The following is a 26,824-nucleotide window of genomic DNA, read 5'->3' on the forward strand; positions in this document are numbered from 1 at the left end:
GGACAGATTTCTACTTGCTCTTAAAGCAGAGGATGACATAAAATGCAGCATAATGAAGTTCTTTCTGGGCAATAAAGTTCTTTCTGGGCAACTCCATGAGGGAGTAATTTGGAGATCAAGTGATTTAAGAATACATGAATATTTAAAAGAAAGACATATTTTAGTTATTTCTATAGCTTCACCACCACATTCCAACAGTGAACGAAGAACTTGGAAACAGGTATATGTATAATTTTTATATGCCTGAGAGAGAAGTATGAAAAACTGACATTGTCTTCAGATTTTGCTTCCTTTTTTTCTTCTACTATTAATCACCTCTAATATTTACAAGTATACTTGCATACATTTACTCTCCTGACTGCATAAAACCAATAAGTAACTCACAAAATCTCCAGCTAGAGAAACTAGCTGGCTGCTACAGTTTAGTAAAAATCCATGAGACAAAAATATATATATAATAAAGTACTCTGTTTTTATTATTATTCATTTTATCTTCAATAGCCAGAAATACTTTCCAAGTTTTTTTTCTTTTAAATGTGGGAGTATAATACTGTTTTAATCTAATAGTCCATAAAATAGGAAAATGAAGTTTGGCTATATAATAATTAGTAATGTATAAAAAGCACTGCACAGATTAGATATTTTAATGACACACACATCACAAATGTTATTTATCAACTTTTACTGAACTGAGTGAATGTATAAACAGTTCATTCTGTTTTATATTTGCGGTATGGCAACCTGATCTTCCTGAATTATTTACTTTATGAGCTGTTAAGCAGGAATATGGAAATGTATTAACATAAATCCACTTTACCTTATAATTAGCAGAGGATTTGTAAGCTGACTACAAAATGCATGCTGTAAAGAAAGGTGCTTATCTCATAAATTGTATGTTAGCCAATCCCAAGTGACAGCCTATCACCCATTTTTTTGTTCAATAGTTCACTGCATAAAATATCTTCAATTTACACTATCAGAAATTAATTCACTGATGTTCTTACTCTGATAATTAGCTCCAGGGAATTTTTTTTTTTCAGTTTTATATATAAAATAAGTATAACTTGTGTAATTTTTGATGCCCTTTCACAATGCCAATTATACCCAAAAAGGAATGTACCATTTGCCATAGGAAAGCTAAAGAGTCCTATGGCAGGAGATCTGGTGAGGCACTAATATCCTGCCTTTCACATCAGAGAGGGCTAGCTGTTTCTAACTTTCCCTGCCTCCACTTTCACATAAATCAATGCATTAAAAAGAACTATTTGCTTATCTGAACTGGCAAATACTTAAAATCCTCATGAGGAAAGTCACAAAAACACAACTTCATTTATTACATGGCTTCTGTGGATGAATTCTGAATTATTTGAACATCATGAAAAAGCAAAATTTATCGTTGTTACTCAATCATTAAGCATAAAATACTACACTAGGACAGTCTGTATAAATTTGAAGATATAATATTTTGGATTACATTATATACATCTTTGTTATGGTACTTAAAAATGTTTCATCTTGATCAAAAAATCATAATACAAGCAAATTTTTCAGGAACTTAAGTTAAAGAAACCTTAAAAACATGATAATAGATATTATTTGTTGAGCACTTATGTGTCAGGCATTGTGGTTATCACTTTACAAAGATTATCACATTTAATCCTTTTTTATAAAGTATAGCTCTAATATAACACCCAATTCATTTATACAACCCAGTATATTTCCAATTAAAAGACTCAGTGATTTTGAATACTATAGAGGAAACTTTCTTAACCCTAGTTCTGTGAGAGAGATAAGCCCCAGAAAAAAAAATTTCTCAATTTTTCCAAGGATAGCTATGAACTATTCTAGATGGATACGATTTTATTTATTACATAAAATAGATGCCTTAGGGCATTCACATTAAGGCTTAATTCTTGTTAAAGAAGGGCTGCTATAAATTTTTTTAAAAACCATGATAATTAAAACACTTTGATAGTGAAGCTTTAGTTCCACAGTTCATTTCTGTTCAATAAATATTTGTTGTAACATACAGGTATCTTTCCAATAAACAGCTTTTGAAATATGTCTGACCCTCTAAAATTGTTCAATACTGTATACAAAAGAAAACCAGATCTATGTTCTTCTAAGTTGTGGTCTTCTTTTTCGGGTGGTGGGGGAGGGGGCACATATGTAAACTGTTGAACCATTTACTTTAACTTAATAGAATTTTTTATATTTTAAATTTATTATACTCAAAAGGCTTTTGTAGAAATATAGGATTCCATTTAAGTAGATACATTACTCTGTGCCTGAAATACATCCCAGTCAGAATATAATTCAGTGAGTTGATGACAATGCTGGCTCCAAAAGAAAGGAGGAGACCAGATTGGACAAGAATGAGCTAACAGATTGTGCAGCCCAATTCTGTCCCTTTGAGTGTGATATATTGTTTCAAGATGCTAAAAACCCGTACTTTCTCAAAGCATATCTGTTGTGCTGGTTTTCCCATTTTCACAGAATCCTCATTATCAGAACTCTGTACTCTTTTCAAAGCATGTCAGACTCAGACCATATGCCACTGAATAATGCTCACCAATGGTCTAAAATGCTCAGTAAAAGATGCACCATACAGAAGAGTCATGAAAGTTATGAAGACTTTTTTTACAAAAATAATTAAATATATCACACTGGTACAGATGCTGAATGAAGTTAAAACATTTATTTATAATTACTGAATGTTAATTTGGTAACTGATGTACTAATAGAAAAGAATTAAAGAAATAATTAAAATAAAAGTTTTCAAACTTTACCAATACTATAAGGCGACCACACCTCAAAATGACTCACCACACTGTTAATGTATAAATATATTTACATGTGATTAAACACAAATTACATGTGAAATAAATATATAAATAAAATGTAAAGTAAATATAGCAGTAAAATCTAAATAATAACAGGAAAATCTTTGCTATGTTTGCCAAATAAACACAATACTATTTTCAATGTTTGTTTCTTAATGATAGCAATATCAAAACTGAGTTATAGGGTAAGATATTAAAGGTTTTTTCTTATTCATTTTCTAATTTAATTCACTAGGCTGTTGGGAGGAAATCCCAGTGTAAGCACTCCATATGTAGTTTTGAATATAACTTTTTTGCTTATTTCCATTTTTGGAGAGTTCAGATTCCAATACATGCTTGGGCAGCATTTCCATATATTAAAAAGCTTTTAAAATGCAGATAAAGCTGATGAAAGGGACACTACAGAATTAATTTTCTAAAGTAGCGTAATTTTAAATGAATAAATATAAAATTAACGTAAATTGAATTTGTGAAAGATCACTGCAAAAGGTGTACAAATATCAGTTCAAATTTTGCCACACACCTTTCAACAAAAAGAACCTGTTTATGAGTTATCATTCAGTGTTCCTGTACTATAGTAGTAATAATAGTTAACATTTATTGAACATTTAACTATGTTTTAGTATCTTAATATATTAACACATTTAAATCTTACAACATTCCTGTGAGGATGGGATTGTTATTTTTCTCTTTTATAGATGAAGGGATGAGTCTTAGAGGTTAAACAACTCATGGAGGTCACATAGCTTGTAACGGGCAGTCAGTATTGAACTCAGGAAGTCTGGCTCTAGTCCATGCTCTCAACCAGAATGCCACCCTCTAATCACTACATGAATGAAAAGGATACTTCAAATAAGTACTTAAGTAATGATATTATTCACTGGGCTTAAGATTGGGCCCCATTATTTTAGGCAGTATGCAGAAAACACGTAAGATTTGAAATAATGAATAATGTGTTAGACTCAAACAGGTAGAGGACTCTATACAGATGATTTGCAAATCTATTTTTTGAGTATTTCCACTCCTATGCTTAATCAAAATAGAAAGCAGCTAGGGTGGAAGTTTCATATCATGAGCTAAATCTATTTTAGTTTTTAAAAAAGAAAAACAAATAGGTCCTCTGAGTTGAAAATGATGTGGTTACCCTGAATTAAATTCATTTAATTTGTGACTTTCAACAATTTCAAAGTCTACCTTCAAAGCCTAGTACTAACTTCTTACCTGTAAGAAGAGGTCAATGTCTATTTATATGTTAAATAAAAGGCAAATGAATCAAAGAAAACTACTATAGTAAAATATTATTAGTAGAAACTCCACCAAAATCTGAACTTGTGATGATTTTGAGTAAAGCTAGGCTATAGTTCATCTTTGTATGCCTACTAAGACTTGTAACGAGGCTAGGTGAATTATGTTTAGCTTGAAATGACAAACTTTTCAAGCATATAAAAACACTCTTCAGTATTAAGCATGTGAAAATACCACCAATCTTACTTTTCATGAAAGTGCTCATCCTAGGCATCTGTATGACAGTTTTTCACGAATTAACTTTGAAGCATTGTGAAAATTATAATTGGCACATTTCTTCAATAATGTTTGTGTAATTAAGATGAGTGTTAAAGCCAATTAATTTGAATTAGCAAGATTTAACAACACTGTTGTTCCAAGGAACTCTTATCTCACATACTTCTCTGATTTTCATGTTACCTCCATCTGGATTCTTTCTATGGCTTCCTCCAGTCAGAAGGCTGTTTCCTTTCCTGCTTCAGATGTTTTCCTGCCATCTACCTCTGGTGATACTGTAGACTTTAAAGCACAACTTAGAACATTTTGGTCCAGGAACGTTAGGGCAAATGGCCTTGCAGAATTCTGTCCAATTCATTTCCATTTGCAGGGACAAAAATGAATAGCTAGGTCTCTTTGCCATATTCTTTTAGCTACCTCGACCTTATTTAATGGTGTGGAGGAAAAAAGAAGTGGCCTGCCACTAACTGGCAAGATACATAGAGGGACTAGTCCCATACATGTGGGACTAAACTATGGGCTATCTGGCAGAAGCTGACAGAACATACTTGCTAGGTCCTGAATTATAACATTAAATTACATAGCAAAACTTCTAGCAGGAGTTTTCTATCCTCTTTGCTTCCATTTCTTCACCCTCCCTGTCATTTGCCCCCAACCCTATTCCAAACTGTTTACAACATGTCACTGACTCTGCTGTCAAGTTTATCTGGGACCTCTAAGTGCTAAATCCCATGGGTGTTTCTCTGCTTTCATCCCACTCAACTCCCATTAATGTTTGATGTGGCCAAGCACTGCTTCCTTCACAGAATTCTCTCTTCTACAGTGTTTAAGGGACACTGTCTTACCACACTGTCATCACTTTCTCAGTGCCCTTTTCCAGCTCCTCATTTTCTACCTCAGCTCAAACTGAGAGAATCCCCTCAAGGTCTGCCCTTTAATTCTCCACACGCTCTGCTTGCATGTGCTCACCTGTGTTTAAAGACTTCCTCTAAGCTGATGCTCCGAAGTTCATATGTTTATCTCACATCTTCTGTGAGTTTTACAGACTTCTTACATCTAATTGCCTTAAAATCTCTATTTGAAAGTCTTCGATATACAAACTAACATGTCCAAAATATAACTTTTCTTAAAATTTTTAAGCTCAAACCTGTCTTTTTCTTCCCCTCCATCCCTTACTCTCAGCCTTCCCCATTTCAATAAATGGCATCTTTACTTACTCAGATGTTTGAATAACTGGGGAGTCATTCTTGATTCCTTTCCTTTACTGATCTCCCATTCCTCATCTATCAGAAAGTCCTATTGCTTCTAGTTCAAAACATCTTTCCAATCCCATTGTCACCAACCTAGGTGGCCCCTAGGCCACGACCATCATTAATTCTACACTAACTCCAACTGTAATCCATTAACCACTAAGTGGCAAAATTGACCTTAAAATGTAAATTGAAGTTTATAATTTGCCTAGCTTAAAACTTTTTAATGTCCTGGAACACTCCTCCCTTAGATGTCTGGTTTGCTTCCTTGTCTCTTTTAGTTCTCTGCTCTAAGGTTACCTCATCAGAGAGGCCTTCTCTACCTTTACATAAGTATGACATTCCACTACCACCCTCAGCACTCCTTATTCCCCGTTTATTTTTTTTCTATAGGAATTGATCACAATTTGACATATTTGATTATCATTCCCACTAGAATGTTAATTCCATAAGGGCTGGAACTTTACCTGACACACAGAAGGAGGTCAATAAATGTTGGCTTAATAAATAAATAAATGACTGACTTCCTATAGTACTTAGAATAAAACTCAAACTTTGTAATCACGGATCTAAGGCCTTCTACAAGCTGGCTTCTGACTCTCAAACTTAACTTGTGCCACTCTCCTCTCTCCTTGTAGTTTATTCTGCCACAGCCAAGCTAATCTTTCAATTCTAACATGGTATTCTCTTTGCCTGAAATGCCATTATCTCCTCTCTTGGTATAGCTAGCTCATTCTCATCCTCTGGTTCTCACCTTTAATGTCATCTCCTTACAGAAGTCTTCCCTGACCATTCTATTTAAAGTATCTCCTATTCTCTTTTTGTATTTCATTTCTTATTGGTTTCTTTCATAACAATTTTCACAATTTTCTATTATTCTATTTGCTTAACTGTATGCATATATAATACATATTTTTAAAATTTCTGTCTTCTTCACTTAAGGTCCTTGAGAACTGGGGTCAATTAGCTAATACAGTGCTTGGTAGGTTGTAAGTATTCAGTAACTATATGTTAAATGAATGAATACTTTACAAATTCTGATAACGGTTGCCTATTGATTTGAGTTAGAGAATTGTTATTTTTGAGTATTGGGGGTGGGGGAGAGAAGAAAGAAGACTATGTGATACCAGGTGATCTTTCAACTGAGGCTGCTGATCACAAACCGGATGATATTTCACTGTCACTTCACTGCAAAGTAGGAATGATGCAAACTGATGACCTATGGTTTGTCCTGTAGTTACTAGATTAGCCAGATGGTAAGGAGATTGGCAAGAGTACTACTGGAAGACAGGTAGCAAGAAATGCAAAAATTTTATGTGGATGAACTCTTCAAATGTTCCCCCCAAAAAAGAGAGCATGTGTATCCCATGAGGATGCTTATGAAAAAGTTAAAAGCATTGTGGAAAATGCTGTCAGTGGTCAAGAAGACAAAGTGACCACCTCTGAGTATATCAGGCAGCCTCCTTCCCAGGCCATAGTGTTGTGTGCAATGGGTTCAGGTACTAAGTGCCCATGGTGAAAGGGATGAAAGATATGCACGGGTTAAACACGAACTTCCCTTTCCTCAGTCATATGCAGCTATGGCCACTGCTCAGTTCCTAATATACCACCAGTGTAAACCCTGGGCTGGGCTCATTATAAAGAACCTTACCCATGGGACCAGACAGTTATCTGGTAGGGAGGAGATTATACTGGATACTTTGTATCACTGAGGAAAAATCTATTCATCTTCACCAGAACAGACACTTACTTTGGATTTTCATTCTCTTCTCCTAGCCACTGAGACAGAATTATCGATTGCCCTACACCCCACTATAATATCCCATACAATGTTTCTGACTGAGGAACTCATTTTATAGAGAAAAAAGTAAGACAGTGGGCTGATGCCATGTTGCACTATGATGTCCCTTATCACCAGAAAGAGCTGGCTTTACAGATTACTGATCCAGAGTGGCAGCCGAAAGACAGTATCTTACAAAGGTTGTGATGTTATGCTCTAAGCTAGTAATAGCCAATGATGTTATTTCTCCCACTGTCAGAATACATAACTCCAGGAACCAAGTAGTCAAGGTGTCTGAACACCCTTTGAAATCATAGCTAGTAAATTTTGCATAACTTGCAAAATTTTTGCTTCCCTTCACCATAACTCTAGCTCTGCCAGTTTGGAGGCTTAATATCTGAGGCACTAACAATTTACTTGGAAGGTGAAACAGCTGCATGGCCATTTGAGGCTCTCGTGATACAGGGTGATATACATAATGTGGTTACAGTGTAGTCTGGGTGGCCAATTCTGATGAAGAAATAGGGCTATGCAATAAGGGGAGAGAAAAATTTGGATAGACTCCAGAGAAATTCTCACAGTACTGTATCCACTTGAAAAATTAAAAAAATTTTTACAGCCCTACATATTAAGCATATGTAAAAATCCAGTTTCCAATTTCTCAGCAATGTGGATTTTGGTCACTCCACTGGATAAAGAATCTTGTTTAGCTTAGTGGCTGGTTAACAAAAAGTGTATGGGTGATGTATGGTACAGAAAATAAATTATCTATATCTGTTTGGCTCCTGATCAGTGCAGAAACTAATATTGTGACCTCTACCCTTGCATCCTTTAACATCTCATATATGCACTAACATATTTTACCTAATTTTGTTTCTCTTTCCTCTCCCTATACTCTATTGTTGAATATAGCATTTGCTGGTTATGGGTAACTTTATAATTTAGTCTGCTGGCTAGAGAATACTGATATAGGATTGCAAAAGAATCAAGGGTGACTAGAAATAAGCAAGAGATCTAGGATGAAGTGCTGAATGGAGTCAATGATGAAATTTTTAGTCATCTCCTCTTGGGGAGGGATGAGTGGATTTTGGTTATATGAGGGTGAGTTGAGTTGTTAGAGGAAAACTTGTTCATTTAATTAATTAATTAATTAATTAATTAATTTATATGAGTATAGGTATGGGGAAAAAGTGTACGGATGAGTTTGAGCAGGGAGAGAGCTATAGTGGACCTTTGCTGTTTATGGACAGCCAGTACTTGAATATCACCTTCTATGACAGAAGCCAAAGAGGGGAAGATATTCCCTTTTCCTGCTGCATGCAAGAGACTAAAACTCAGGCATTCAGATCTTTCTGTCTTGACTCGATGCTTGAGAAAGTGATGCAAAATCCCAACAAGTTTGAGTTAATGGTGGAAGTGGTAATTATCAAACTGAGAATCCAATGACATGGAAGCATACTCATATACCCACTTTTGAAACCACTGCAGGAATGCTTCCTAATGGTGAATACAGAAGGATATTTTTGGGTGGTTTCCTGATGCAGTATGATTTTACATCAATGATATACTTGAAGGTGTCTTCCTGCTTCTTAATACTTTGAGACTATACTGGATTAAGATAGGGGAGTAACTCTTTTTGCCTTTGCTAAGAAATAAAATAGAGCACATATATTCATCTTAGTCATATTTTCTTTCCATCCTCTTCTGAATCACCATATCTTTCTTCTCCCCCACCCTCAAATATCTACAGACAGTTCCTGACTGTCATTCAGTTTTAGAATGATTTGGATGCTGCCCTATGCCAGAGACACCCTGCTCCACAGGTGCCAGGATAACTGCTGCTGTGCTTATCTGTTCTCCTTTGAATGCTCAAGTTGTCATCACTAGAGTACTAACCAATCACCCATGTCCTGCCATAGAAAACCAATATGACACCGTACAAGGGGCAGCAACAGGGGTAGCCAATAAGTTTCCAGCCTAGAATGTTATGGAAAGTAACCAATACAAAGATTATAATGTTAAGAAGTCTTCTTATTTTAAGTTAATTATTTACAGGTTCAACAACTGAAACACCTGCTTTAGAGTAAGCTTAAGTATAATCACATTGAATTTACATAGCAACGGTTATAAACCCTCTGAAATTTTGATTTTAAAAGTAATTGCTTTTAGAGGAAGGAATAAAACAAAGCCTGGGATGCCTTATTCTTGAGATGCACTTAGTGAAACAAAACATCTAGAAATGACATAATTTCTAGCTGTCCAGCAAAAACCATGCAAGTAAATTCTATGGTTTCCACTTAGCCTTGGTAATAATGGGGTTTTTTTTTGCTGATAAACAAAACAAAACAAAACAAAACAGAGAAGTATTTCTATACCATGGCTGAGCTATTCACGATTCCTTAGGCCTCATACATTAAAATTTAAAAAAGAAAGAAGTGTACCGTAGCTGGGAAGAGCACATGAGGTTCACATTTGAAGTTAATGTGAGTCACATATGTACTAAATGCACAGGGTCTATATACTTTAAGCAAACGTCCCAAAATGTGTTCAGTACATTGTACTGAAGGTTGTACCATGACTTCAAAGAAAAGTCTCCATTTGGAACACTTTTAGGAATAAGACACAAGAGAAATAAAATTAAGCCTAGATGGATGTTGCACATTAACCGAGTTGTCAATATTCCATATATCTATTTTTCAGTATTTGCCTCCTAAGTTATCATACTGTTTTAGACATAACAGGGTGATAATTTAGGCATGTCAATTAAATAACAGAACAACAACAAAACTTTTGACAAAATTATTTTAACCTTAAATTAATATTTTGAATAAATATTTGGTACTCACATACAAGTAACATTAAGGAAGCAATAATGGGATTTTAAAGATAAAATAACAGCTTTCACTTTACTTCAAGCAGTCATTTGATACCCTTTATTTTAGCTAATTTTGGGGTCTGCTAGTGAATAAGGTGATATGTGGAACTAATAAGAACATCTTGAAGTATCAGTTAACTATTACATACTAATGTAATATATATGCTGATGTCCAATGGGCCTACTAACCTTAAATGAGAAAAAATCATAAATATGGATATATAAAATAAATATTTAGTGGGAAGATACAGGAAGAAAATACAGCAGAATATAAATAGTTTTGTGCAAAGGTGGCAGTATTATGCATTTTTCTTTCTTTTATTATTTTGTCCAAATTTCTATGTTATAACTTTACTATAGGATAAAACTAAACATAATTAAATGTTTAATTCCATTATAATGCAACACAAACTAATTTGACATAAATAAGAAATAGAAGATAAAGTATGTTGCTTACCTCTCTTTCATCCATATTCAACCACTGCTTTGGATCTTCTTCAGTAGCTAAAAAGGCTATCAACTCCAAAGCAGTAAGACGAGTTTGACGTCTTGAAGAGACAAATATCAAAACAGGTTTGGCTGGAGAATGGCTTCTAATTGCTATTGAGAAGTTTTGAAAATGAAATGGTAAGCCACTTAACACCAGAATACGAATATCACTAAGATATCAAATGGATACAGAAAAACTAAATGCTGTAAATTATTTAGATAAATTCTTAATTTGGTCATGAATTTGGCATTATTCCAGCTACTGCCTGGATCTGACAGCATATCACACAGATGATGGGAAGGGAGCAGTTGTTGGTCCCACATAGGGAGTATATTGCCTAGGACAGGGAAGATTTAATTATTTGGCTCCAAGTTTATTCTAAGCTGCCAATGAAGGTGGAACTTAAAGGTTGAGGCTCGCTATTTAGAGCTACACATTGACACTAAATCTTAGGTTGAGTTTTCTTTTCTTAAGGCGTGTTTCTTAGATATTTCTGCTTGCCTAAGCAGTGATATTACAGAGTTAATTGGTCCTGGGGTCTGGAGAAAGAGTCAAGTCCTGAAGAGTGACAAAAAATGTCTAAGAAAGATCATAAAACATTCCTTTTATTTCTGCCCTATTATCAGCAGATGGAAAAATTACGAGAGTTTGTACCAATAAAAGGGTAAGAGATGATCAAAACAATATTTTCCCAAAAACAAATGCGTGAGATTTCAAGTGAAAAGATAAGAGAATGTAAAAGAGAACTGAAGAGAATATCATGCCTGCATGTGTATCTGTGTAATGGCACATGGTAGTCAATCCAGAGAAGATGAGATGAGTAGTCTGAAACCTGAGTAACAACACTGAAGAAAATTTTGCAAATTAAATCTTTAAAAAAGAATTTCTAAAAAAAGCTACATAAATTATTTGGCCTAAATGGAAATGAGGTTTCTTTGCTATACATAGGCTCCAAAATGCTGATGAGATGGCACTAGCAGAATTTATATTTATGTCAATATAGTGCTCTTAAAACAGTCAGAGATATTTAAATATTTTATATATAAAAGCTCAACCTCCTTGAAATTTCTTGTTTGAAATGTGAGCAGTAGATTTTATTTTTATGAGCTAAGAAGTAAAGCTTATAATGGAAATATTGACATGACCTTGACTATACTTATACCCTAACAGAGAGAAATACAGCTATCACACAATCATATTTCTAAACTTAAAGAAATATAGTAATCACTACAGGTAAATTAAACAGTTTATAAGGATAGCTGCTGTGTTGATACCATATCTAAAAAAGTGTATTTCTGTTATTTACTATTGATTTAAGTAACATAAAATGCTTCATTTCATATGCACTCAGCCATTCCTTAAATAGAAATAAGCAATTTCAACAATGCATACCATGAAAACTAAACTCATTTTCTTATTTCTCACTCTTTCACCATTTATCAGAATATTACAGAATGTAAATGATAAAGCTTTGATAAATCATATAAGAGATACAACGTTTAAAATGCACATATTAGTACAATATTGGTATCATTTGTACACATAATCATGAATAGATATCTGTCTCATTTTTAAACTTCAACATTTAATGGATTTTTGCTGCTGCAAGAACAGGTGTGGCTGAACAGCTCATGGCAGATTTATTGTTCATTAGTGATTTTGTACAATGCTTCTGTGGAGGTGTAAATAATCTGAACTGCCAAGATTGGTCTCTAGTTCACAATCAATACTTTGCTTCTGTCATAAGGCTAATTACAGCAGCTAAAAAGTCACCTCACAAATGTCACCTCACAATCAACAGCAGTTCACATTAGAGAATTTATTTTGGAGGTTATTTTTAATTGATATAATAAATATTCCTTATGCAGCCTAAACAAAACATGTTTCAATGAAATAGAAGTATTATTCTTAAATCTTTCCTGTTTGTCTTACTTATAAGAAAAGAAAAAATGAAAAACAAAACAAAACACAAAAACAGAAGCATTGTACAAAAGTACTGAAATATCGAAGTGCCATGGTTTCTGGTTAAGAATTAATCTTAGTGATTTTTTTGACTTGAGGTTTTATTTATAATTATTCAAGCTACTAACTACTATAAGAAAACACCTTAACATATTAAAATTAAGAATGGTTTGATTACTTTTTAAAATTATATACTTTTATTCTTCTACAAAGACAACATCATTTATGAAATCTCTCTAATTTTCAATAGGTAATAAAACATATATTTGTACTTCTGAACAGTTGAGGTAAATAGCATTAGATATTTGTAGAAGTTGGACCAGTATCACTCTTTCAAAGAAACACAAACCATTTAGGATGCATTTGGTAGTTACCATAAAAAATAGTTACTATTTCAATCCATGAATCTGAAGCTTACCCTGAAATGCAGGCTTATTCATACTAGCCATACGAGGACAGTAATGTTGACCTGGGAAGCCTTGAATGTGAACTTCCAGTGGAACTGGGCGCACTGATGGTCGGAAGTTAAACAAGCCCATCTAGAGGAAATATGATAGAGAAACCATTTTCAATTTTTATATTTAAGTTTATAATGTCATGATGTCTCCTTCATGTGACCACCTAAGCCATATTACTAAATGCCTGACCTATCAATCTTCAACATACCTGCTTAATATTGAGCCAGTCAGCAAGGTCTCTGGCATTAGCTAATGCAGTAGATAGTCCAACTATTCTAACAGGCTTTTCTGTGTGTGATGAGATGAAATTTGTTCGAGATACAATGACCTCTAGAACAGGGCCTCTTTCCTCCCCTAGGAAATAGAAATAATGAACATTAATCACTTAACAAGTCTGCATTGGCTTCTACAGGTATGAAAGTCAAAGTCTGCAGATTTCTAAAAAAAAACTAAAAGTAGAATTACTATATAATCCAGTAATTCCACTTCTGCATATACATGCAAAGAAATTGAAATCAATATCCCAAAGGGATCTGCATTCCCACGTTCATTGCAGCATTATTCATAATAGCCAAGATATGAAATCAGTCTAAGTGTCCACTAACAGATGAATGGATAAAGAAAATGTGGTGTGTGTACATATATATATATATATATAAATGTGGTGTGTGTATATATACATTGTGTGTGTGTACATATTGTATATACACGCATACAATAAAACACTATTCTTTAAAAAGAAGAAAATTCTGTCATTTGCAACAACATGGATAAACCCAGAGGATATTATGCTAAAAGAAACAAGCAAAGAAGAGAAAGACAAACTCTGCATGATCTCACTTATATGTAGAATCAAAGAAAAGCTGAAGTCATGGAAGAGTGGAATGGTGATTATCAGAGGCTGGAGAGGAGGGACGGAATTGGGAGATGTTGGTCAAAGAGTACAAAGTTTCAGTTACACAGGAGGAATATGCCTGTGAGACCTATTGTACAGCAGCGTTACTACAGATAATAACAATGTATCGTATATTTCAAAATTGCTAAGAGGGTAAATTTCTAATGTCTCACCACAAAAAATTATAAGTGAGGTGATGGATATGTTAATTTGCTGGGTATCATCATTTTGGATTGTATAAATTTATCAAAATATCACATTGTACCTCATAAACATACAATTATTATCTGTTAACTAAAAATAATATTAATAAAAATTAAACATAAAAGAAAGGTGAAGTTTGAAAATTGGATTTAGATACAGTGGTACCCACCAAGCAGATGGATCTCATCTATGATGAGAATAGTGACTTGTTGAACATAGTTCCTATTTTGCCAGCTTCTGCTGACTCCATCCCACTTTTCTGGTGTAGTGACAATAAGATCAGCTTTGGCAATAGATTTCATATCAGGAGTCACATCCCCTGTGAGTTCAATAACCCTGGAGGGAAATAAAAATAATCCCTTTAACTTTTCAGGTAACATATAACATTAAAAAGGCAAAAATATATCCCTTTCAAAATAAAATTTTATAATGCTTAAAACTACTTTATCTTCGTTTGATTTCTGAAATTTTCTAAGTTGAGTCCAAAACATGTTTCTTAAGAATTCTAAGATCTCTTGCCATAAAATAAATGACATATAAATTCAAATCACTGACACACACACCTAACTTTTTTACAGGTATCCAAGGGTGCCAAACTTTACTTTGATTACATATACAGAATCTCTGCCCTATGTGATTTTATAAAGTTGAACTAATACCTCCTTCTACATATGTTGGGAATAAATGTCTTTTTAATGAGGGAAAGTATTAACTTATTAAGACAAAGGGACAGATTCATTGAGAATATGATTGTATGTAAGCTTTATTTCTCTTCTTAGATTGGTATTTTCTATAGATATTATACACAAATTCAAATATATTTGGACATAAACAAGATAAAACAGGACAAACATGTGCCAACCCATTCTGAGCAGATCCCAGTCTCACAGTGAGAGGGAAAAGAAAAATCTATATAACTACAGAAGAGTTGGATAAACACAGGAAAACCTAGAGACAAACGTCAAATTTTAGGTAATTACTGAATAATTTCTTCATCTGTGTTAAGACTTGGAAAACAGAAAAAAGGACAAGATTAGTTCCTCCAAGTATAATGTTCCCAATACATTCATATATTTTTATTCATTTTTAAGATTTTTTATATTTTATATAGTATTTTTAATATTTAATATATTCACATGGTTCAAAGAATATGTAGTGAATAGTCTCTGTAACATCTTTATCCTACAACCACCTTGTTCTCATTCTGAAGCAATCACATATTCATATTCTTTATCATTTTTTTGAAAACAAAATATAAAATACTTAAAAAATTTTTTTACATTATCTCTGGAGATCATTCATTCAGTATATAAAGAGCTCATTCTTTTATATAATGATATATAATTTTGAATTGTGTGAATGTACCATAGTTTACTATGAGAATGTTTACTCAGTGATGCTCTAATGGAGCATCAGGTTATCTGCAATTTTTGATATTAAAAACAATACCGCAATGAATAACATTGTAATATAATAAAATACTGATTTAAAGAAACCATGTTGTGTTATTCGAAGAACTTGTATTTTTTTGTAAACAATCTACATACAAAATGCCTTCTAAGCAGTTTCTAGAAGGTACTCTAAATAATATGAAAGAAAAGTAAAGAGATAAAACTTATTTTTCTTTTGTTTTAGAATAAAAATATTTCAAAAAAGTTATCTTGCCAAATAAAAGTACTCATATTAAGTAATTTAACGGATTTCACTTTTCAATAGGAAGATATTTCTTAAAACAACAGGAATATTAATACCATTTTAATAGTGGTTACAATCTTTAAATAAAAATTTATGAAAATTATTGTTAAAGCATTCAACAGTTTTATGCAACTCTTATTTTTTGGTCCTTTTAGGCTACTCAAAGCATATCTTTTGAGTAAAAGTAAGAGCTTACTTTTTACCAAGTTTTTCTTCTATTCTAACTTTCCAATCATCCATTCTTTCACGTACTAGGGCTTTAAGGGGTGCAATATATACTGCCTAAAAGGGAAAGGATAAGCAAAAAAGACTATCATGAAAATAGTGACAGCGTTTTCAAATAAAACTATCTCCATAAAATTTGTTAAAATGAGTGTTTTTTTAAATGTATCTTTTAATACTGAATACTTACATTTTAAGATTTATACGAAAAAGTCATTAATGTAAACTACATTTATCCAAAATAAGACAGAAATATAACACATGGTAAGCATTCTATCATAAAAAATACAGATATAGATAAATTTAAAATACTTTTTAAAAGCACTGAAGGTATCTTCCTAGGGTATTTTATAATACAATTATAACACGATGTGAACAAATAAAAAAATTATGAGACAATACATTACAGAGAAAATTAGGATTCTGAAGAATATAAAAATGTTTTTCCCAGTATTATGATCAAGATTTATCTGAGTTGTGTGTAACTCTTTGTATGAAAAAGTTATTACTTTTGAAGTTTTGAAATGAAATAAACCACTTGTTTAAATTTTAAGGCAGATTTTATGAAAGATGTCAGTTACACATTTTAGGTGTTCTACCTTTAAAAAAAAAAAAAAAAAAAAAAAAACCCCAAACTGGTCTTGAATAATCCAAACCTATACAAAAATTATTCACTAAAAAAAATTCTTTCATTTATAAAATGTTTCAAATTTAGAGTAGAGCTCTACTGTTGTATTAACACGTCTCTTTATGGATAAGTAAGCACACAATAGAGAGATTGAAAAATAGAAAAACTTAAAGTTAAGCAGGGAAGAAAAGCAACTAATTGGAAATCACTGAAAAAAAGGAAGTTAAAACATTTCTGAAATCATAAATGATGAGGAAAATAGCACAATTCCAATTGCAACATATTTAAAATAACTCTATCTTAAATATGACATACTTACACAATTTAAAAACAGGAAAACCTTATAGACTACATAAAAAAGTGGTTAGAATAAACAAATTCAATGAAGTTATAAGATACAAAATCAACATAAAAAAACAGTAGTGTTTTTGGGCCGAGCCCGTGGTGCACTTGGTAGAGTGCTGCGCTGGCAGCGCGGCGACGCTCCCGCCGTGGGTTCGGATCCTATATAGGACTGACCGGTGCACTCACTGGCTGAGTGCCGGTCACGAAAAAACGACAAAACAAACAAACAAACAAACAAACAAAACAGTAGTGTTTTTATTCACCAATAGCAATTATCTGAAAAAGAAATAAAGAAAGCAATCCAATATTTACATACAAAAAAAAAAAAATACTAGGATAAACTTAACCAAAGATCTCTGCAATGAAAATTATAAAACATTGATGAAAGAAATTGAAGACACAAATAAATGGAAAGATATCCTGTGTTCATGGATTGGAAAAATTAATATTGTTAAAATGCCAGACAACCCAAAGCAATGTACAGATTCAATGCAATCCCTATCAAACTACCAATGACATTCTTCACAGAAATAGAAAAAACAATCTGAAAATATCATGGAACCACAAAAGACACTGAATAGCCAACAGCCAAAGCAATCTTGAGCAAAAGAGCAACACTACCTGACTTCAAACATACCACAAAGCTATAGTAAACATGGTACTGGCATAAAAACAGACAAATAGACCAATGAAACAGAATAGAAAGCCCAGAAATAAATCCATGCATCCACACCCACCTGATTTTTGACAAAGGTGCTAAGTATACACAATAGGAAAAGAATGGCCTCTTCAATAAATGTGCTGGGAAAACTAGATACCCACATACAGGAGAATGAAACTAGATCCTTTTCTCTCACCACATATGAAAATCAACTCAAAATGAATTAAACAGTTAAAGGTAAGCCACAAAACTACAAATCTGGTAGAGAACACATAACATTTGTCTAGGCAAGAATTTTTTGCATGAAACCTCAAAAGCACAGGCAACAAAATCACATATAGACAAATGGGATTATATCAGACTAAAAAGCTTCTGCACAGTGAAGGAAACAATCAGCAGAGCAAAGGGAACGCACAGAACGGGAGAGTATATTTGCAAACTTATTTATCTGACGGGTGTAATATCCAAAATTTATAAGGAACTCAAACAACACAACAACAAAAAACTCTTAAAAAATGGACAAAAGAAGTGAATAAACATTTCTCAAAAGAAGACAAAAAGATAGTCAACAGATTTATGAAAAAATGTCCAACATCACTAACCACCAGGGAAATGCAAATCAAAACTGCAATGAGATATTACCTTGCACCAATCAGAATGGCCACTGTCAAAAAATCAAAAGATAATAAGTGTTGGTAAGGAAGTGGAGAAAAAGAAACCTTACACACTGCTACTGGGAATGTAAATTAGTACAGCCAGTATGGAAAACAATATGGAGTTTCCACAAAAAATGAAAAATAGAACTACCATATGATCCAGCAATCCCACTATTGGGTATATACCCAAAGTAAATGAAATCTGTATGCCAAAGAGATATCTGCACTCCTATGTTTATAGCAGCACTATTCATAATAGCCATGATTCCAATCAATCTGTATGTCCATACATAGATAAAGAAAATGTGATGTATATATACACAATGGAATACTATTCAGCCATAAAAAAGTATGAAATGGTAACCTGGACAAACTTGGAGAACATTATGTTAAGTGAAATAAACCAGGCACAGAAAGACAAATGTGTGATCTCACTCATAATGAGGAATCTAAAACATTGTTCTCACAGAAATAGAAAATAGATTGGTGATTACCAGAGGATAAGGAGAGAAGGGGAGAACGGGGCGATGGTGAGAGACTGGTCAACAGGTACAAAGCTACAGTTAGATAGGAAGAATAAGTTTTGGTGTTCAATTGCATAGTTGTACAACTAGAGTTAATACTGTATATTTCAAAGTAGCAAGAAGAGAGGTTTTGAAATCTTTTCATCACAAAGAAATGATAAGTGTTAAAGATGATGAATATGTTAATTACCCTGATTTGATCATTACACAATGTATACATGTATTGAAATATCATGTTGTACCCCATAAATATGTACAATTTAAAAAAAAAGGTAATTATGTGATGTGATGGATATGTTAATTAGCTTGACTGTAGTAATCATTTCACAATGTACATATATATCAAAACACCACACTGTACACCTTAAATATATACAGTTTTTATCAAAAACAAATAGAGTAATATTGGGAAAAAATTTAAAAAGACATTATGTTTCAAGAAAGGTTAAAATCAATACTTATTTAACTTGCAATGTTATTTAACATTAATTAACAATATCATGGCCATTTGGAGATGTGAAATAAAAGCTACCTCTATATTTCCTGTGTATAATCAAACTGTTTGTTAAAGTATTAGTATTTCCTTCATATTCAAAGGATTTTATTATGAATTATTACATAACATAAATATGGCTATGAATTAAGTATCTCATAATTAAGTATCTCTACAATTTATAGTAGATATCTTATAATGAGGAAAGGACATGTGAGCACCACTATGTACATTAGAAATTCATCTGGTGAACTACAAAGTTTCTTGCAACAATTATTCTAATACTGATCTGGTCCCATGGAAAATTCATTGAGAGAGTGACAAACCTACTCACTGGGTCCTTGCAGTATATTTAGAGCTGGCTAGTTTAGAGGTTATGAACTACCTTTTGTAATTGATAATAAGCATATGATTCTGACAACAGACCTTCGAAGTGGGGTACTTGTTGAAGACTCTGAAAATGGCTAATTCAGCTGCAACAGTCTTTCCCGATCCAGTGGGTGCTCCAAGTAGGACATTACAGTCTGTGTGATACAGTGTATGAAATATTTGTGTCTGCACAGGGTTAAAATGGCTGAAGTTGTACAAGGCTTCATATGCTTTACATCCCAAAGCTGTGACTGGTAAAGGCTGAAGATCCAGTAATTCTGAAAAGATCCAACAGGTACTGCTATACAATAACTGAAAAACATGCACAATACTGAATTCTGTATTTTAAAGAATTATATCAATCCTTAATTCTTTAGGGGGGAAAATATTAACATAAATTCTTATATACCAGATACAAATTTCTTTTTCCCTGGTCACCACATTAATCATATTGACATATTAAACAATATTCTGGGGGAGTTCCCTGTAAGCCAACTATAATGCTATATCTTTCCCTTCCAGTCAAGAGGAAAGTAACTTGAAAAACAAGTGTACAAAAGTATGAATGTTACAGAACAAAACTAAATTTACCCCAATTTCTAAAGAAAATAAAAAGTATTTTCAAACTTTGGTTCTGGAATGGTTACTAACAAAAATTACTTTTGATCTGTAAGATACTGACCAAGCTGGAGTAGTTGAGTGAGCTGTTGATACAGCTAATGAAAACTAAAATAAATTTAGGATAATCCAACTAAGAAACTTGGGTGGGAGTTTTAAAGCAGAGAATGACTAGGTAAACAAAAACTGCCCTGAGAAAACTTTGAAAGAAACTAGATTTAGTTGTTTCTCATTATATGGACTGGAGGCATAGGACATAGGAAAATTAAAATGATTTAGAGAAATAGTTATATATGCCCTTGAGTATCTGACAGAACTTGTATTTTCCCAAAATCCAGAATATTAGTTGGAAAACCAGAAAGCAGCTTTATTTTCAAAATTACTTCATGGAAAATGACTCTACTCATTTGAAATTTAAATGAGAAGAAAAAAAAAAAATCATTAAGGGGACATAGTGGTCTGTACCTGAGTCAGATCTTCACAATACAGTTTCAAAATGAAAAGTATGACAAATTTTCTTCTCAAAAAAATGTACTTAAAAGTCAAAAAAACTTAATTTTTTTTTTTTTTTATTATCCTTGAACCACTGCTCTACTCTATTATATAGATCACTGACAGCTAACTTCACGCTTTCTATGCCAGAGGATAATCTTGGAAATTTTCTGTAGCACTGAACATTAAGAAGTGAGGAGCGGAGGCAATGCAAGTTAAGGCTTGAAGTGCTAATCAAAGCACAGACATATTCATAATAAGACTAAAAAATTGTGTAAGGTTATTGACAATGTTAAATTAAGATACTTTACTTCAGTGAAAGATGAAGATATTTCTTGGCTGATTTGGGCTCAATGGTATGCTTAAGTCAAAAAGACACTGAGGTTACTTGTGCATTTCTAATATCAATTAAAATATCATGGTGGAACATTTATGGCTTTTAAAAATGTAGTCAGAAGTCAGCTAATTATATTAATTGGGTGATACGTGTTTGGTCACTTAGCATAGATGTGATGAAGTGAGCGTTAAAATATAATGCCAATGCATGTTAAAATCAAGTGCTGTAGTCAAAGAAACCCAGTAATGATGTTGGAAGCATGTATTTTAAATTAAAGCAGTAAACATTTTCATATGTTTTATTACGAGATTCTAAATATCACATATAAGCACATTTGATAAAAGACCAGAAGATCCTTTTCAATGAGTAGATCACTAGATAATACAATTTCATTTTTTTCTGTTGACAACCCTTTTAGTTCTGCTCTGCCAAGATATCAGAATGGAATTACGCTGTAATATAAAGAATCGCTCTTTAAGATAAGCTAAGATAATGAACAAGGTACACATTTGACAAAAATGGCAAAGTTTAAAGTCAGATTAAGGCCTCCTTTCATTTCCCAAAGGACTGCCAAATATCGTTTTCATTAAAAATGGTGAGAACTAACATTTTTATTCTGAAAAAGAGTTTGTCTCTTGAAGATTTATATGGAAAAGAAAAATTGGCTTTTTTAAATAAAGTAAATTAAGGCTTTCTTCAAATTAATATAGTACTCATTAATTATGAATTCTCAAAGAGAAGAAATAAACAATATACTAATTAATGGATTAGTTTCAGGGTATTTCTGAAATAGAATATTTTATATGGCACTTAAAAGTATCATTGAAAACATCTATTTATGAAATTTTGCTTTATACCAAGTCAAAATAGAAAGGCATTTACTTATGAAAATCTAAAATGAGTTTTTGCAAGTTACAACAATGAAAAACACCGTCATGTGATATGCAGATTACCACACACCCCTTTATAATATTAATGTGAAAGGACAGAACTAATGTAAAGGATACATGTTATTTGTAGGACACAAACTCACTCAAGGTATAAGTAAATCCATTTTGTAATGATATATAACTTGACTCCTTAGTATTAGAATGTTTTTGATGTAGAACCACATCATATGGGAAAAAATCCCACAACTCACTACTATGTTAATTAATTCAACACACTATAAATAAGTTTAAATAAACTGGAATAAATGTTAGGAAAAAAGGATATCTCAGAAGTTTTACAGAGAGCACAGATTAAATGATAAATGACAATGAAAACAGAAGGTGATATGGAGAAATTATAATGATTATATGCAAAAATAGAGATGAAGGCATAGTAGCAATACAGAAATGGTGAGCCTCAGGTTAGTTAGAACTAGTAGAATTGGACTAGGCTTAGTTCAATGATTTTGAAACTCAAATAAACAAAAATTAAGGCTCACTGCTAAGCTCTACAAAATGTATACATACATAGATTTGATTTTGAGAAGTCTCTTTTTAAACTATATTGACAAATAAGACAGATTTTGATTCAGATTGAAACAAATCATTGATACTTTTTGACATTAATTGAACAACAATTTTGGGAAATCGGTCATTCAAATTAGCATTCAACATGTTACCTGTATGGGGAGGATGTCTCTCTGGTAGAATCAGATGTTGAAAGTTGATAATACATACAGCCTCAGCTCCTAGCCATCTATCAGACACTGCTCGGATGTAGTATTGGGAAGGCAAAGGCTCAAAAATAGGGATTGTAAATACCAGTAGTTGCGCTTCTTTACTAATGACCTAATACGAAATAAAGTCTGAAATAAATATGAATATTCTAATATTATAAAGGTCTTAATATTTTATTGGTAGGACAATGATATCTTGAAAGATATCCTAAAATAAAGAACTTCGGATTTCTAAATAGCTGAGATATTCAGGTACTTCAGATAGTTGTGGTCGGTTCTCTTCTGAAGATTTTTGATACAACAGAAGGTAAAATTTATACTCAATTTATATTATTTACATATGCATATCATGATTATCAATAGGTTACCAATTTGAATCATTATCAGAACTACCCGAATATCATTCATTCAGTTACTTAACTTTGTCATTTTTACCATATCCAATCACCATATTATTAACTTAATACTTTTCTGTAAGTCCTTTTAGTACCTTAAGTGGAATATCAGAATCAGCTGGCATAAATAGAAGGTAACTATGAAGACAAATGGAATGAAAAAATGTTGTTATAAAATTCTACTGCTGCCCACTCAAGACTTTCTGTCTGAAGCTTGCTTTCTCTTTGATAACCACAGGAATCACAAATGAGGCATCAGTAAAGAAATAGCATCAAAATGAGTCTTTTTTTGTGTGATTTATAGAGAATTGTAAAAGAAATACTTTATTCACTAGGTGATTCAATATGCTTTAGTACTGTGTACATGTAACACCTAAAATTATTATTTATCCCACATATTGTACATATTCCACACCTCTGGAAGCCATGCCCTAAACCATAAGAATGATTATAACTGAATTTCTCAAACTATGATTGTACTGGATATATCAATACTGTAACATTTAATCACTGTTCTTCTAAAACCAAACAGAAATATAAAACGTAAATAAAGACTTTAATGGTATTATTAAATTACAGAGAAATAATGTGTAAACAAAAATTGTTAGTTTATATTTTCTTTTTATGATAGCAAAATAATAAGGATACATCCATACATACATATTTACCTGTTTTTTTAGAGTTAGAAAATACTCTGAATGATAAATATGATCATTTGTAGGATCTTCTACCCAAATCCACCAGGGTTCCCCCACTGTCCCATGAACCTAGAAGAAAAATAGTATCCTAATACTATGTAAATCATATATCTCAAGTAAGGGATAGTGTTATTCACATACCCAACTTCCATTCCCTTGTCTGTAACAGCTTTATTAATACATAATTTACATAACAAAGTTTACTCATTTAAAGCATAATGTTCAAGTTTTAATATATTTTGGAAAGTTATGTAACCATCACCATAATCTAATTTTAGAACATTTTGATGACTCCCAAAAGAAACCTTGTACCCATTAGCAGTCACTACCTGTTCCCTATAGATTTGCCTATTCTGTATATTTCATGTAAAAGGAATCATATAATATGTGGTCTGTTTTTTCCTCCCCCCCGCCAGGTAACAGGTGATTAAGAGACATTTACTACATGTATTTTTCTTTAAATGTTTCATTTAGATGCTTATATAAATCAGTAATGATCTGAAGTTTTCATTATCATTTGCATTAATGTCATTATCCTATATAGACCTTTTTTATTAATTTGTTTTAAATTTATTTTTTATTTTAACTTCTCAATATACATTGTAGTTGATTTTCATGAAACTTTACCTCTCTCTCCCCCTCCCCCCCACATCATATCTGTTCACTTGTCTTAAAAAGTTCAAGGAATTGTTGTGACTGTTGTGTCTTCTTCCCCCCCACCCTTTATTTGTTTTTGTGTTTATTTATTTTTAGCTCCCACAAATAAGTGAGAACATGTGGTATTTCTTTCTGTGCCTGACTTGTTTCACTTAATATAATTTTCTCTAAGTCCATCCATGTTGTTGGAAATGGTAGTATTTCATTCTTTTTTATAGAAGAGTAGAATTCTATTGTATAGATATACCACAGTTTCCTTATCCACTCATCTGATAATGGACATTAGAGCTGGTTCGAACTCTTGGCTATTGTAAGTAGTGCTGCAATAAGCACTGTAGTACAGGTATCCCTTCAGCATGATGATTTCTATTCATCTGGATATATTCCCAGCAGTGGAGTAGCTGGGTTATATGGTAGATCTGTAATTGTTGAGGAACCTCCATACCATTTTCCATAAAGCCTGCACCATTTTGCAGTCCCACCAACAGTGTATGAGAGTTCCTTTTTCTCTGCAACCTCTCCAGCACTTATCATTCTCAGTCTTTTGGATATTACCTATCCTGACTGGAGTGAGATGGCATCTCAAAGTGGCCATTCGTACATCTTCCTTTGAGATATGCCTATTCAGCTCCTTTGCCCATTTTTTAATTTGGTTATTTGTATATTTTGCAAATATTTTCTCCCACTTGGTTGTCTCTTCAATCTGTTGTTTCTTTTGCTGTACAGAAGCTTTTTGGTTTGATAAAATCCCATTTATTTTTCCTTTAGTTGCCTGTGCTTTTGGGGTTCTATTCATGAAGTCTGTACCCACTCCTACTTCCTGAAGTGTTTCCCCTATGTTTTCTTTAAGGAGTTTTATTCTTTCAGAATGTATATTTAATAATTTAATCCATTTTGAGTTGATTTTGGTATATGGTGAGAGGTATGGGTCTAGTTTCATTCTCTACATATGAATATCCAGTTTCCCAGCACCATTTGTTGAAGAGGCAGTCTCTTCTCCAGAATGTAGACTTGGTGCCTTTGTCAAAGATCAGATGGCTGTAGGTATATGGGTTGATTTCTGGGTTCTCATTTTATTCCAATGATCCGTGTGTCTGTTTTAATGCCAGTACCATGCTGTTTCGGTTATTATAGCTTTGTAATGTAGTGTAAAGTCGGGTAGGGTTATGCCTCCAGCTTTATTTTTTTTTCCTCAGGATTGCTTTAGCTATGTGTGGTCTTTTGTTATTCCATATAAATGTCTGGATAGTTTTTTCCATTTCTGAGAAAAATGTCTTTGGAATTTTGATGGAGATTGCATTGAATCTGTAGATCACTGCAGGTAATATGGACATTTTCACCATGTTAATTCTTCCAATCCAAGAGCATGGGATATCTTTCCATCTTCTTGTGTCCTCTTTAATTTCCCTGAACAGTGGTTTGTAGTTCTCTTCGTAGAGATTTTTCACATCCTTGGTTAACTTTATTCCTAAGTATTTCATTTTTTTGGTGGCTGCTACAAATGGGCTAGCTTTTTGATTTCTTTTTCTGCATGTTCACTATTGGAGAATAGAAATGCTACTGATTTGTGCGTGTTGATTTTGTATCCTGCAACTTTGCTGAAATGATTTATCAACTCCAAGAGTTTTTTTGTAGAGGCTTTAGGCTGTTCAATATATAGGATCATATCATCTGCAAACAGGGACAGTTTGACTTCATCTTTTCTGATCTGGATGCCCTTTATTTCCTTCTCTTCTCTGAGTGCTCTGGCTAGTACTTCCAACACTGTGTTGAATAGGAGTGGTGAGAGTGGGCATCCTTGTCTAGTTCCTGTCCCCCGTTCAGAATGATATTGGCAGTGGGATTATCATATATGGCTTTTATTGTGTTGAGATACTTTCCAACTATACCTAACTTGTAGAGACTCTTTATCAGGAAAGAATGTTGAATTTTGTCAAATGCTTTTTCAGTATCTACAGAGATGATCATATTGTTTTTGTCTTTGCTTTTATTGATGTGGTGTATCACATTTATTGATTTGTGTATATTGTACCAACCTTGCATCCCTAGGATGAATACCACTTGATCGTGGTATATAATTTTGTGTATGT

At 32.9% G+C, this 26,824-nt stretch overlaps 1 protein-coding gene across 4 annotated transcripts in view; it reads right to left on the minus strand.

Annotated features, from left to right (window-relative positions):
• ASCC3 (activating signal cointegrator 1 complex subunit 3) overlaps nt 1–26,824 on the minus strand; it is a 393,541-nt gene that overhangs the window by 101,852 nt on the left and 264,865 nt on the right. For 3 of the 4 annotated variants that reach the window (XM_063096828.1, XM_063096826.1, XM_063096827.1), the window contains 8 exons: nt 24,048–24,146; nt 22,928–23,096; nt 19,929–20,149; nt 16,170–16,255; nt 14,448–14,614; nt 13,388–13,533; nt 13,140–13,260; nt 10,727–10,869 (listed from right to left, as the gene is read on the minus strand). In XM_063096828.1, the coding sequence (XP_062952898.1) occupies nt 10,727–10,869; nt 13,140–13,260; nt 13,388–13,533; nt 14,448–14,614; nt 16,170–16,255; nt 19,929–20,149; nt 22,928–23,096; nt 24,048–24,146 (1,152 nt within the window). The remainder of the gene's footprint in view (nt 1–10,726; nt 10,870–13,139; nt 13,261–13,387; nt 13,534–14,447; nt 14,615–16,169; nt 16,256–19,928; nt 20,150–22,927; nt 23,097–24,047; nt 24,147–26,824) is intronic. The other variant, XM_063096829.1, reaches the window with a different exon arrangement.

This window comes from Cynocephalus volans, chromosome 5 (assembly GCF_027409185.1).
Source record: "Cynocephalus volans isolate mCynVol1 chromosome 5, mCynVol1.pri, whole genome shotgun sequence".
Classification (NCBI taxonomy): domain Eukaryota; kingdom Metazoa; phylum Chordata; class Mammalia; order Dermoptera; family Cynocephalidae; genus Cynocephalus; species Cynocephalus volans.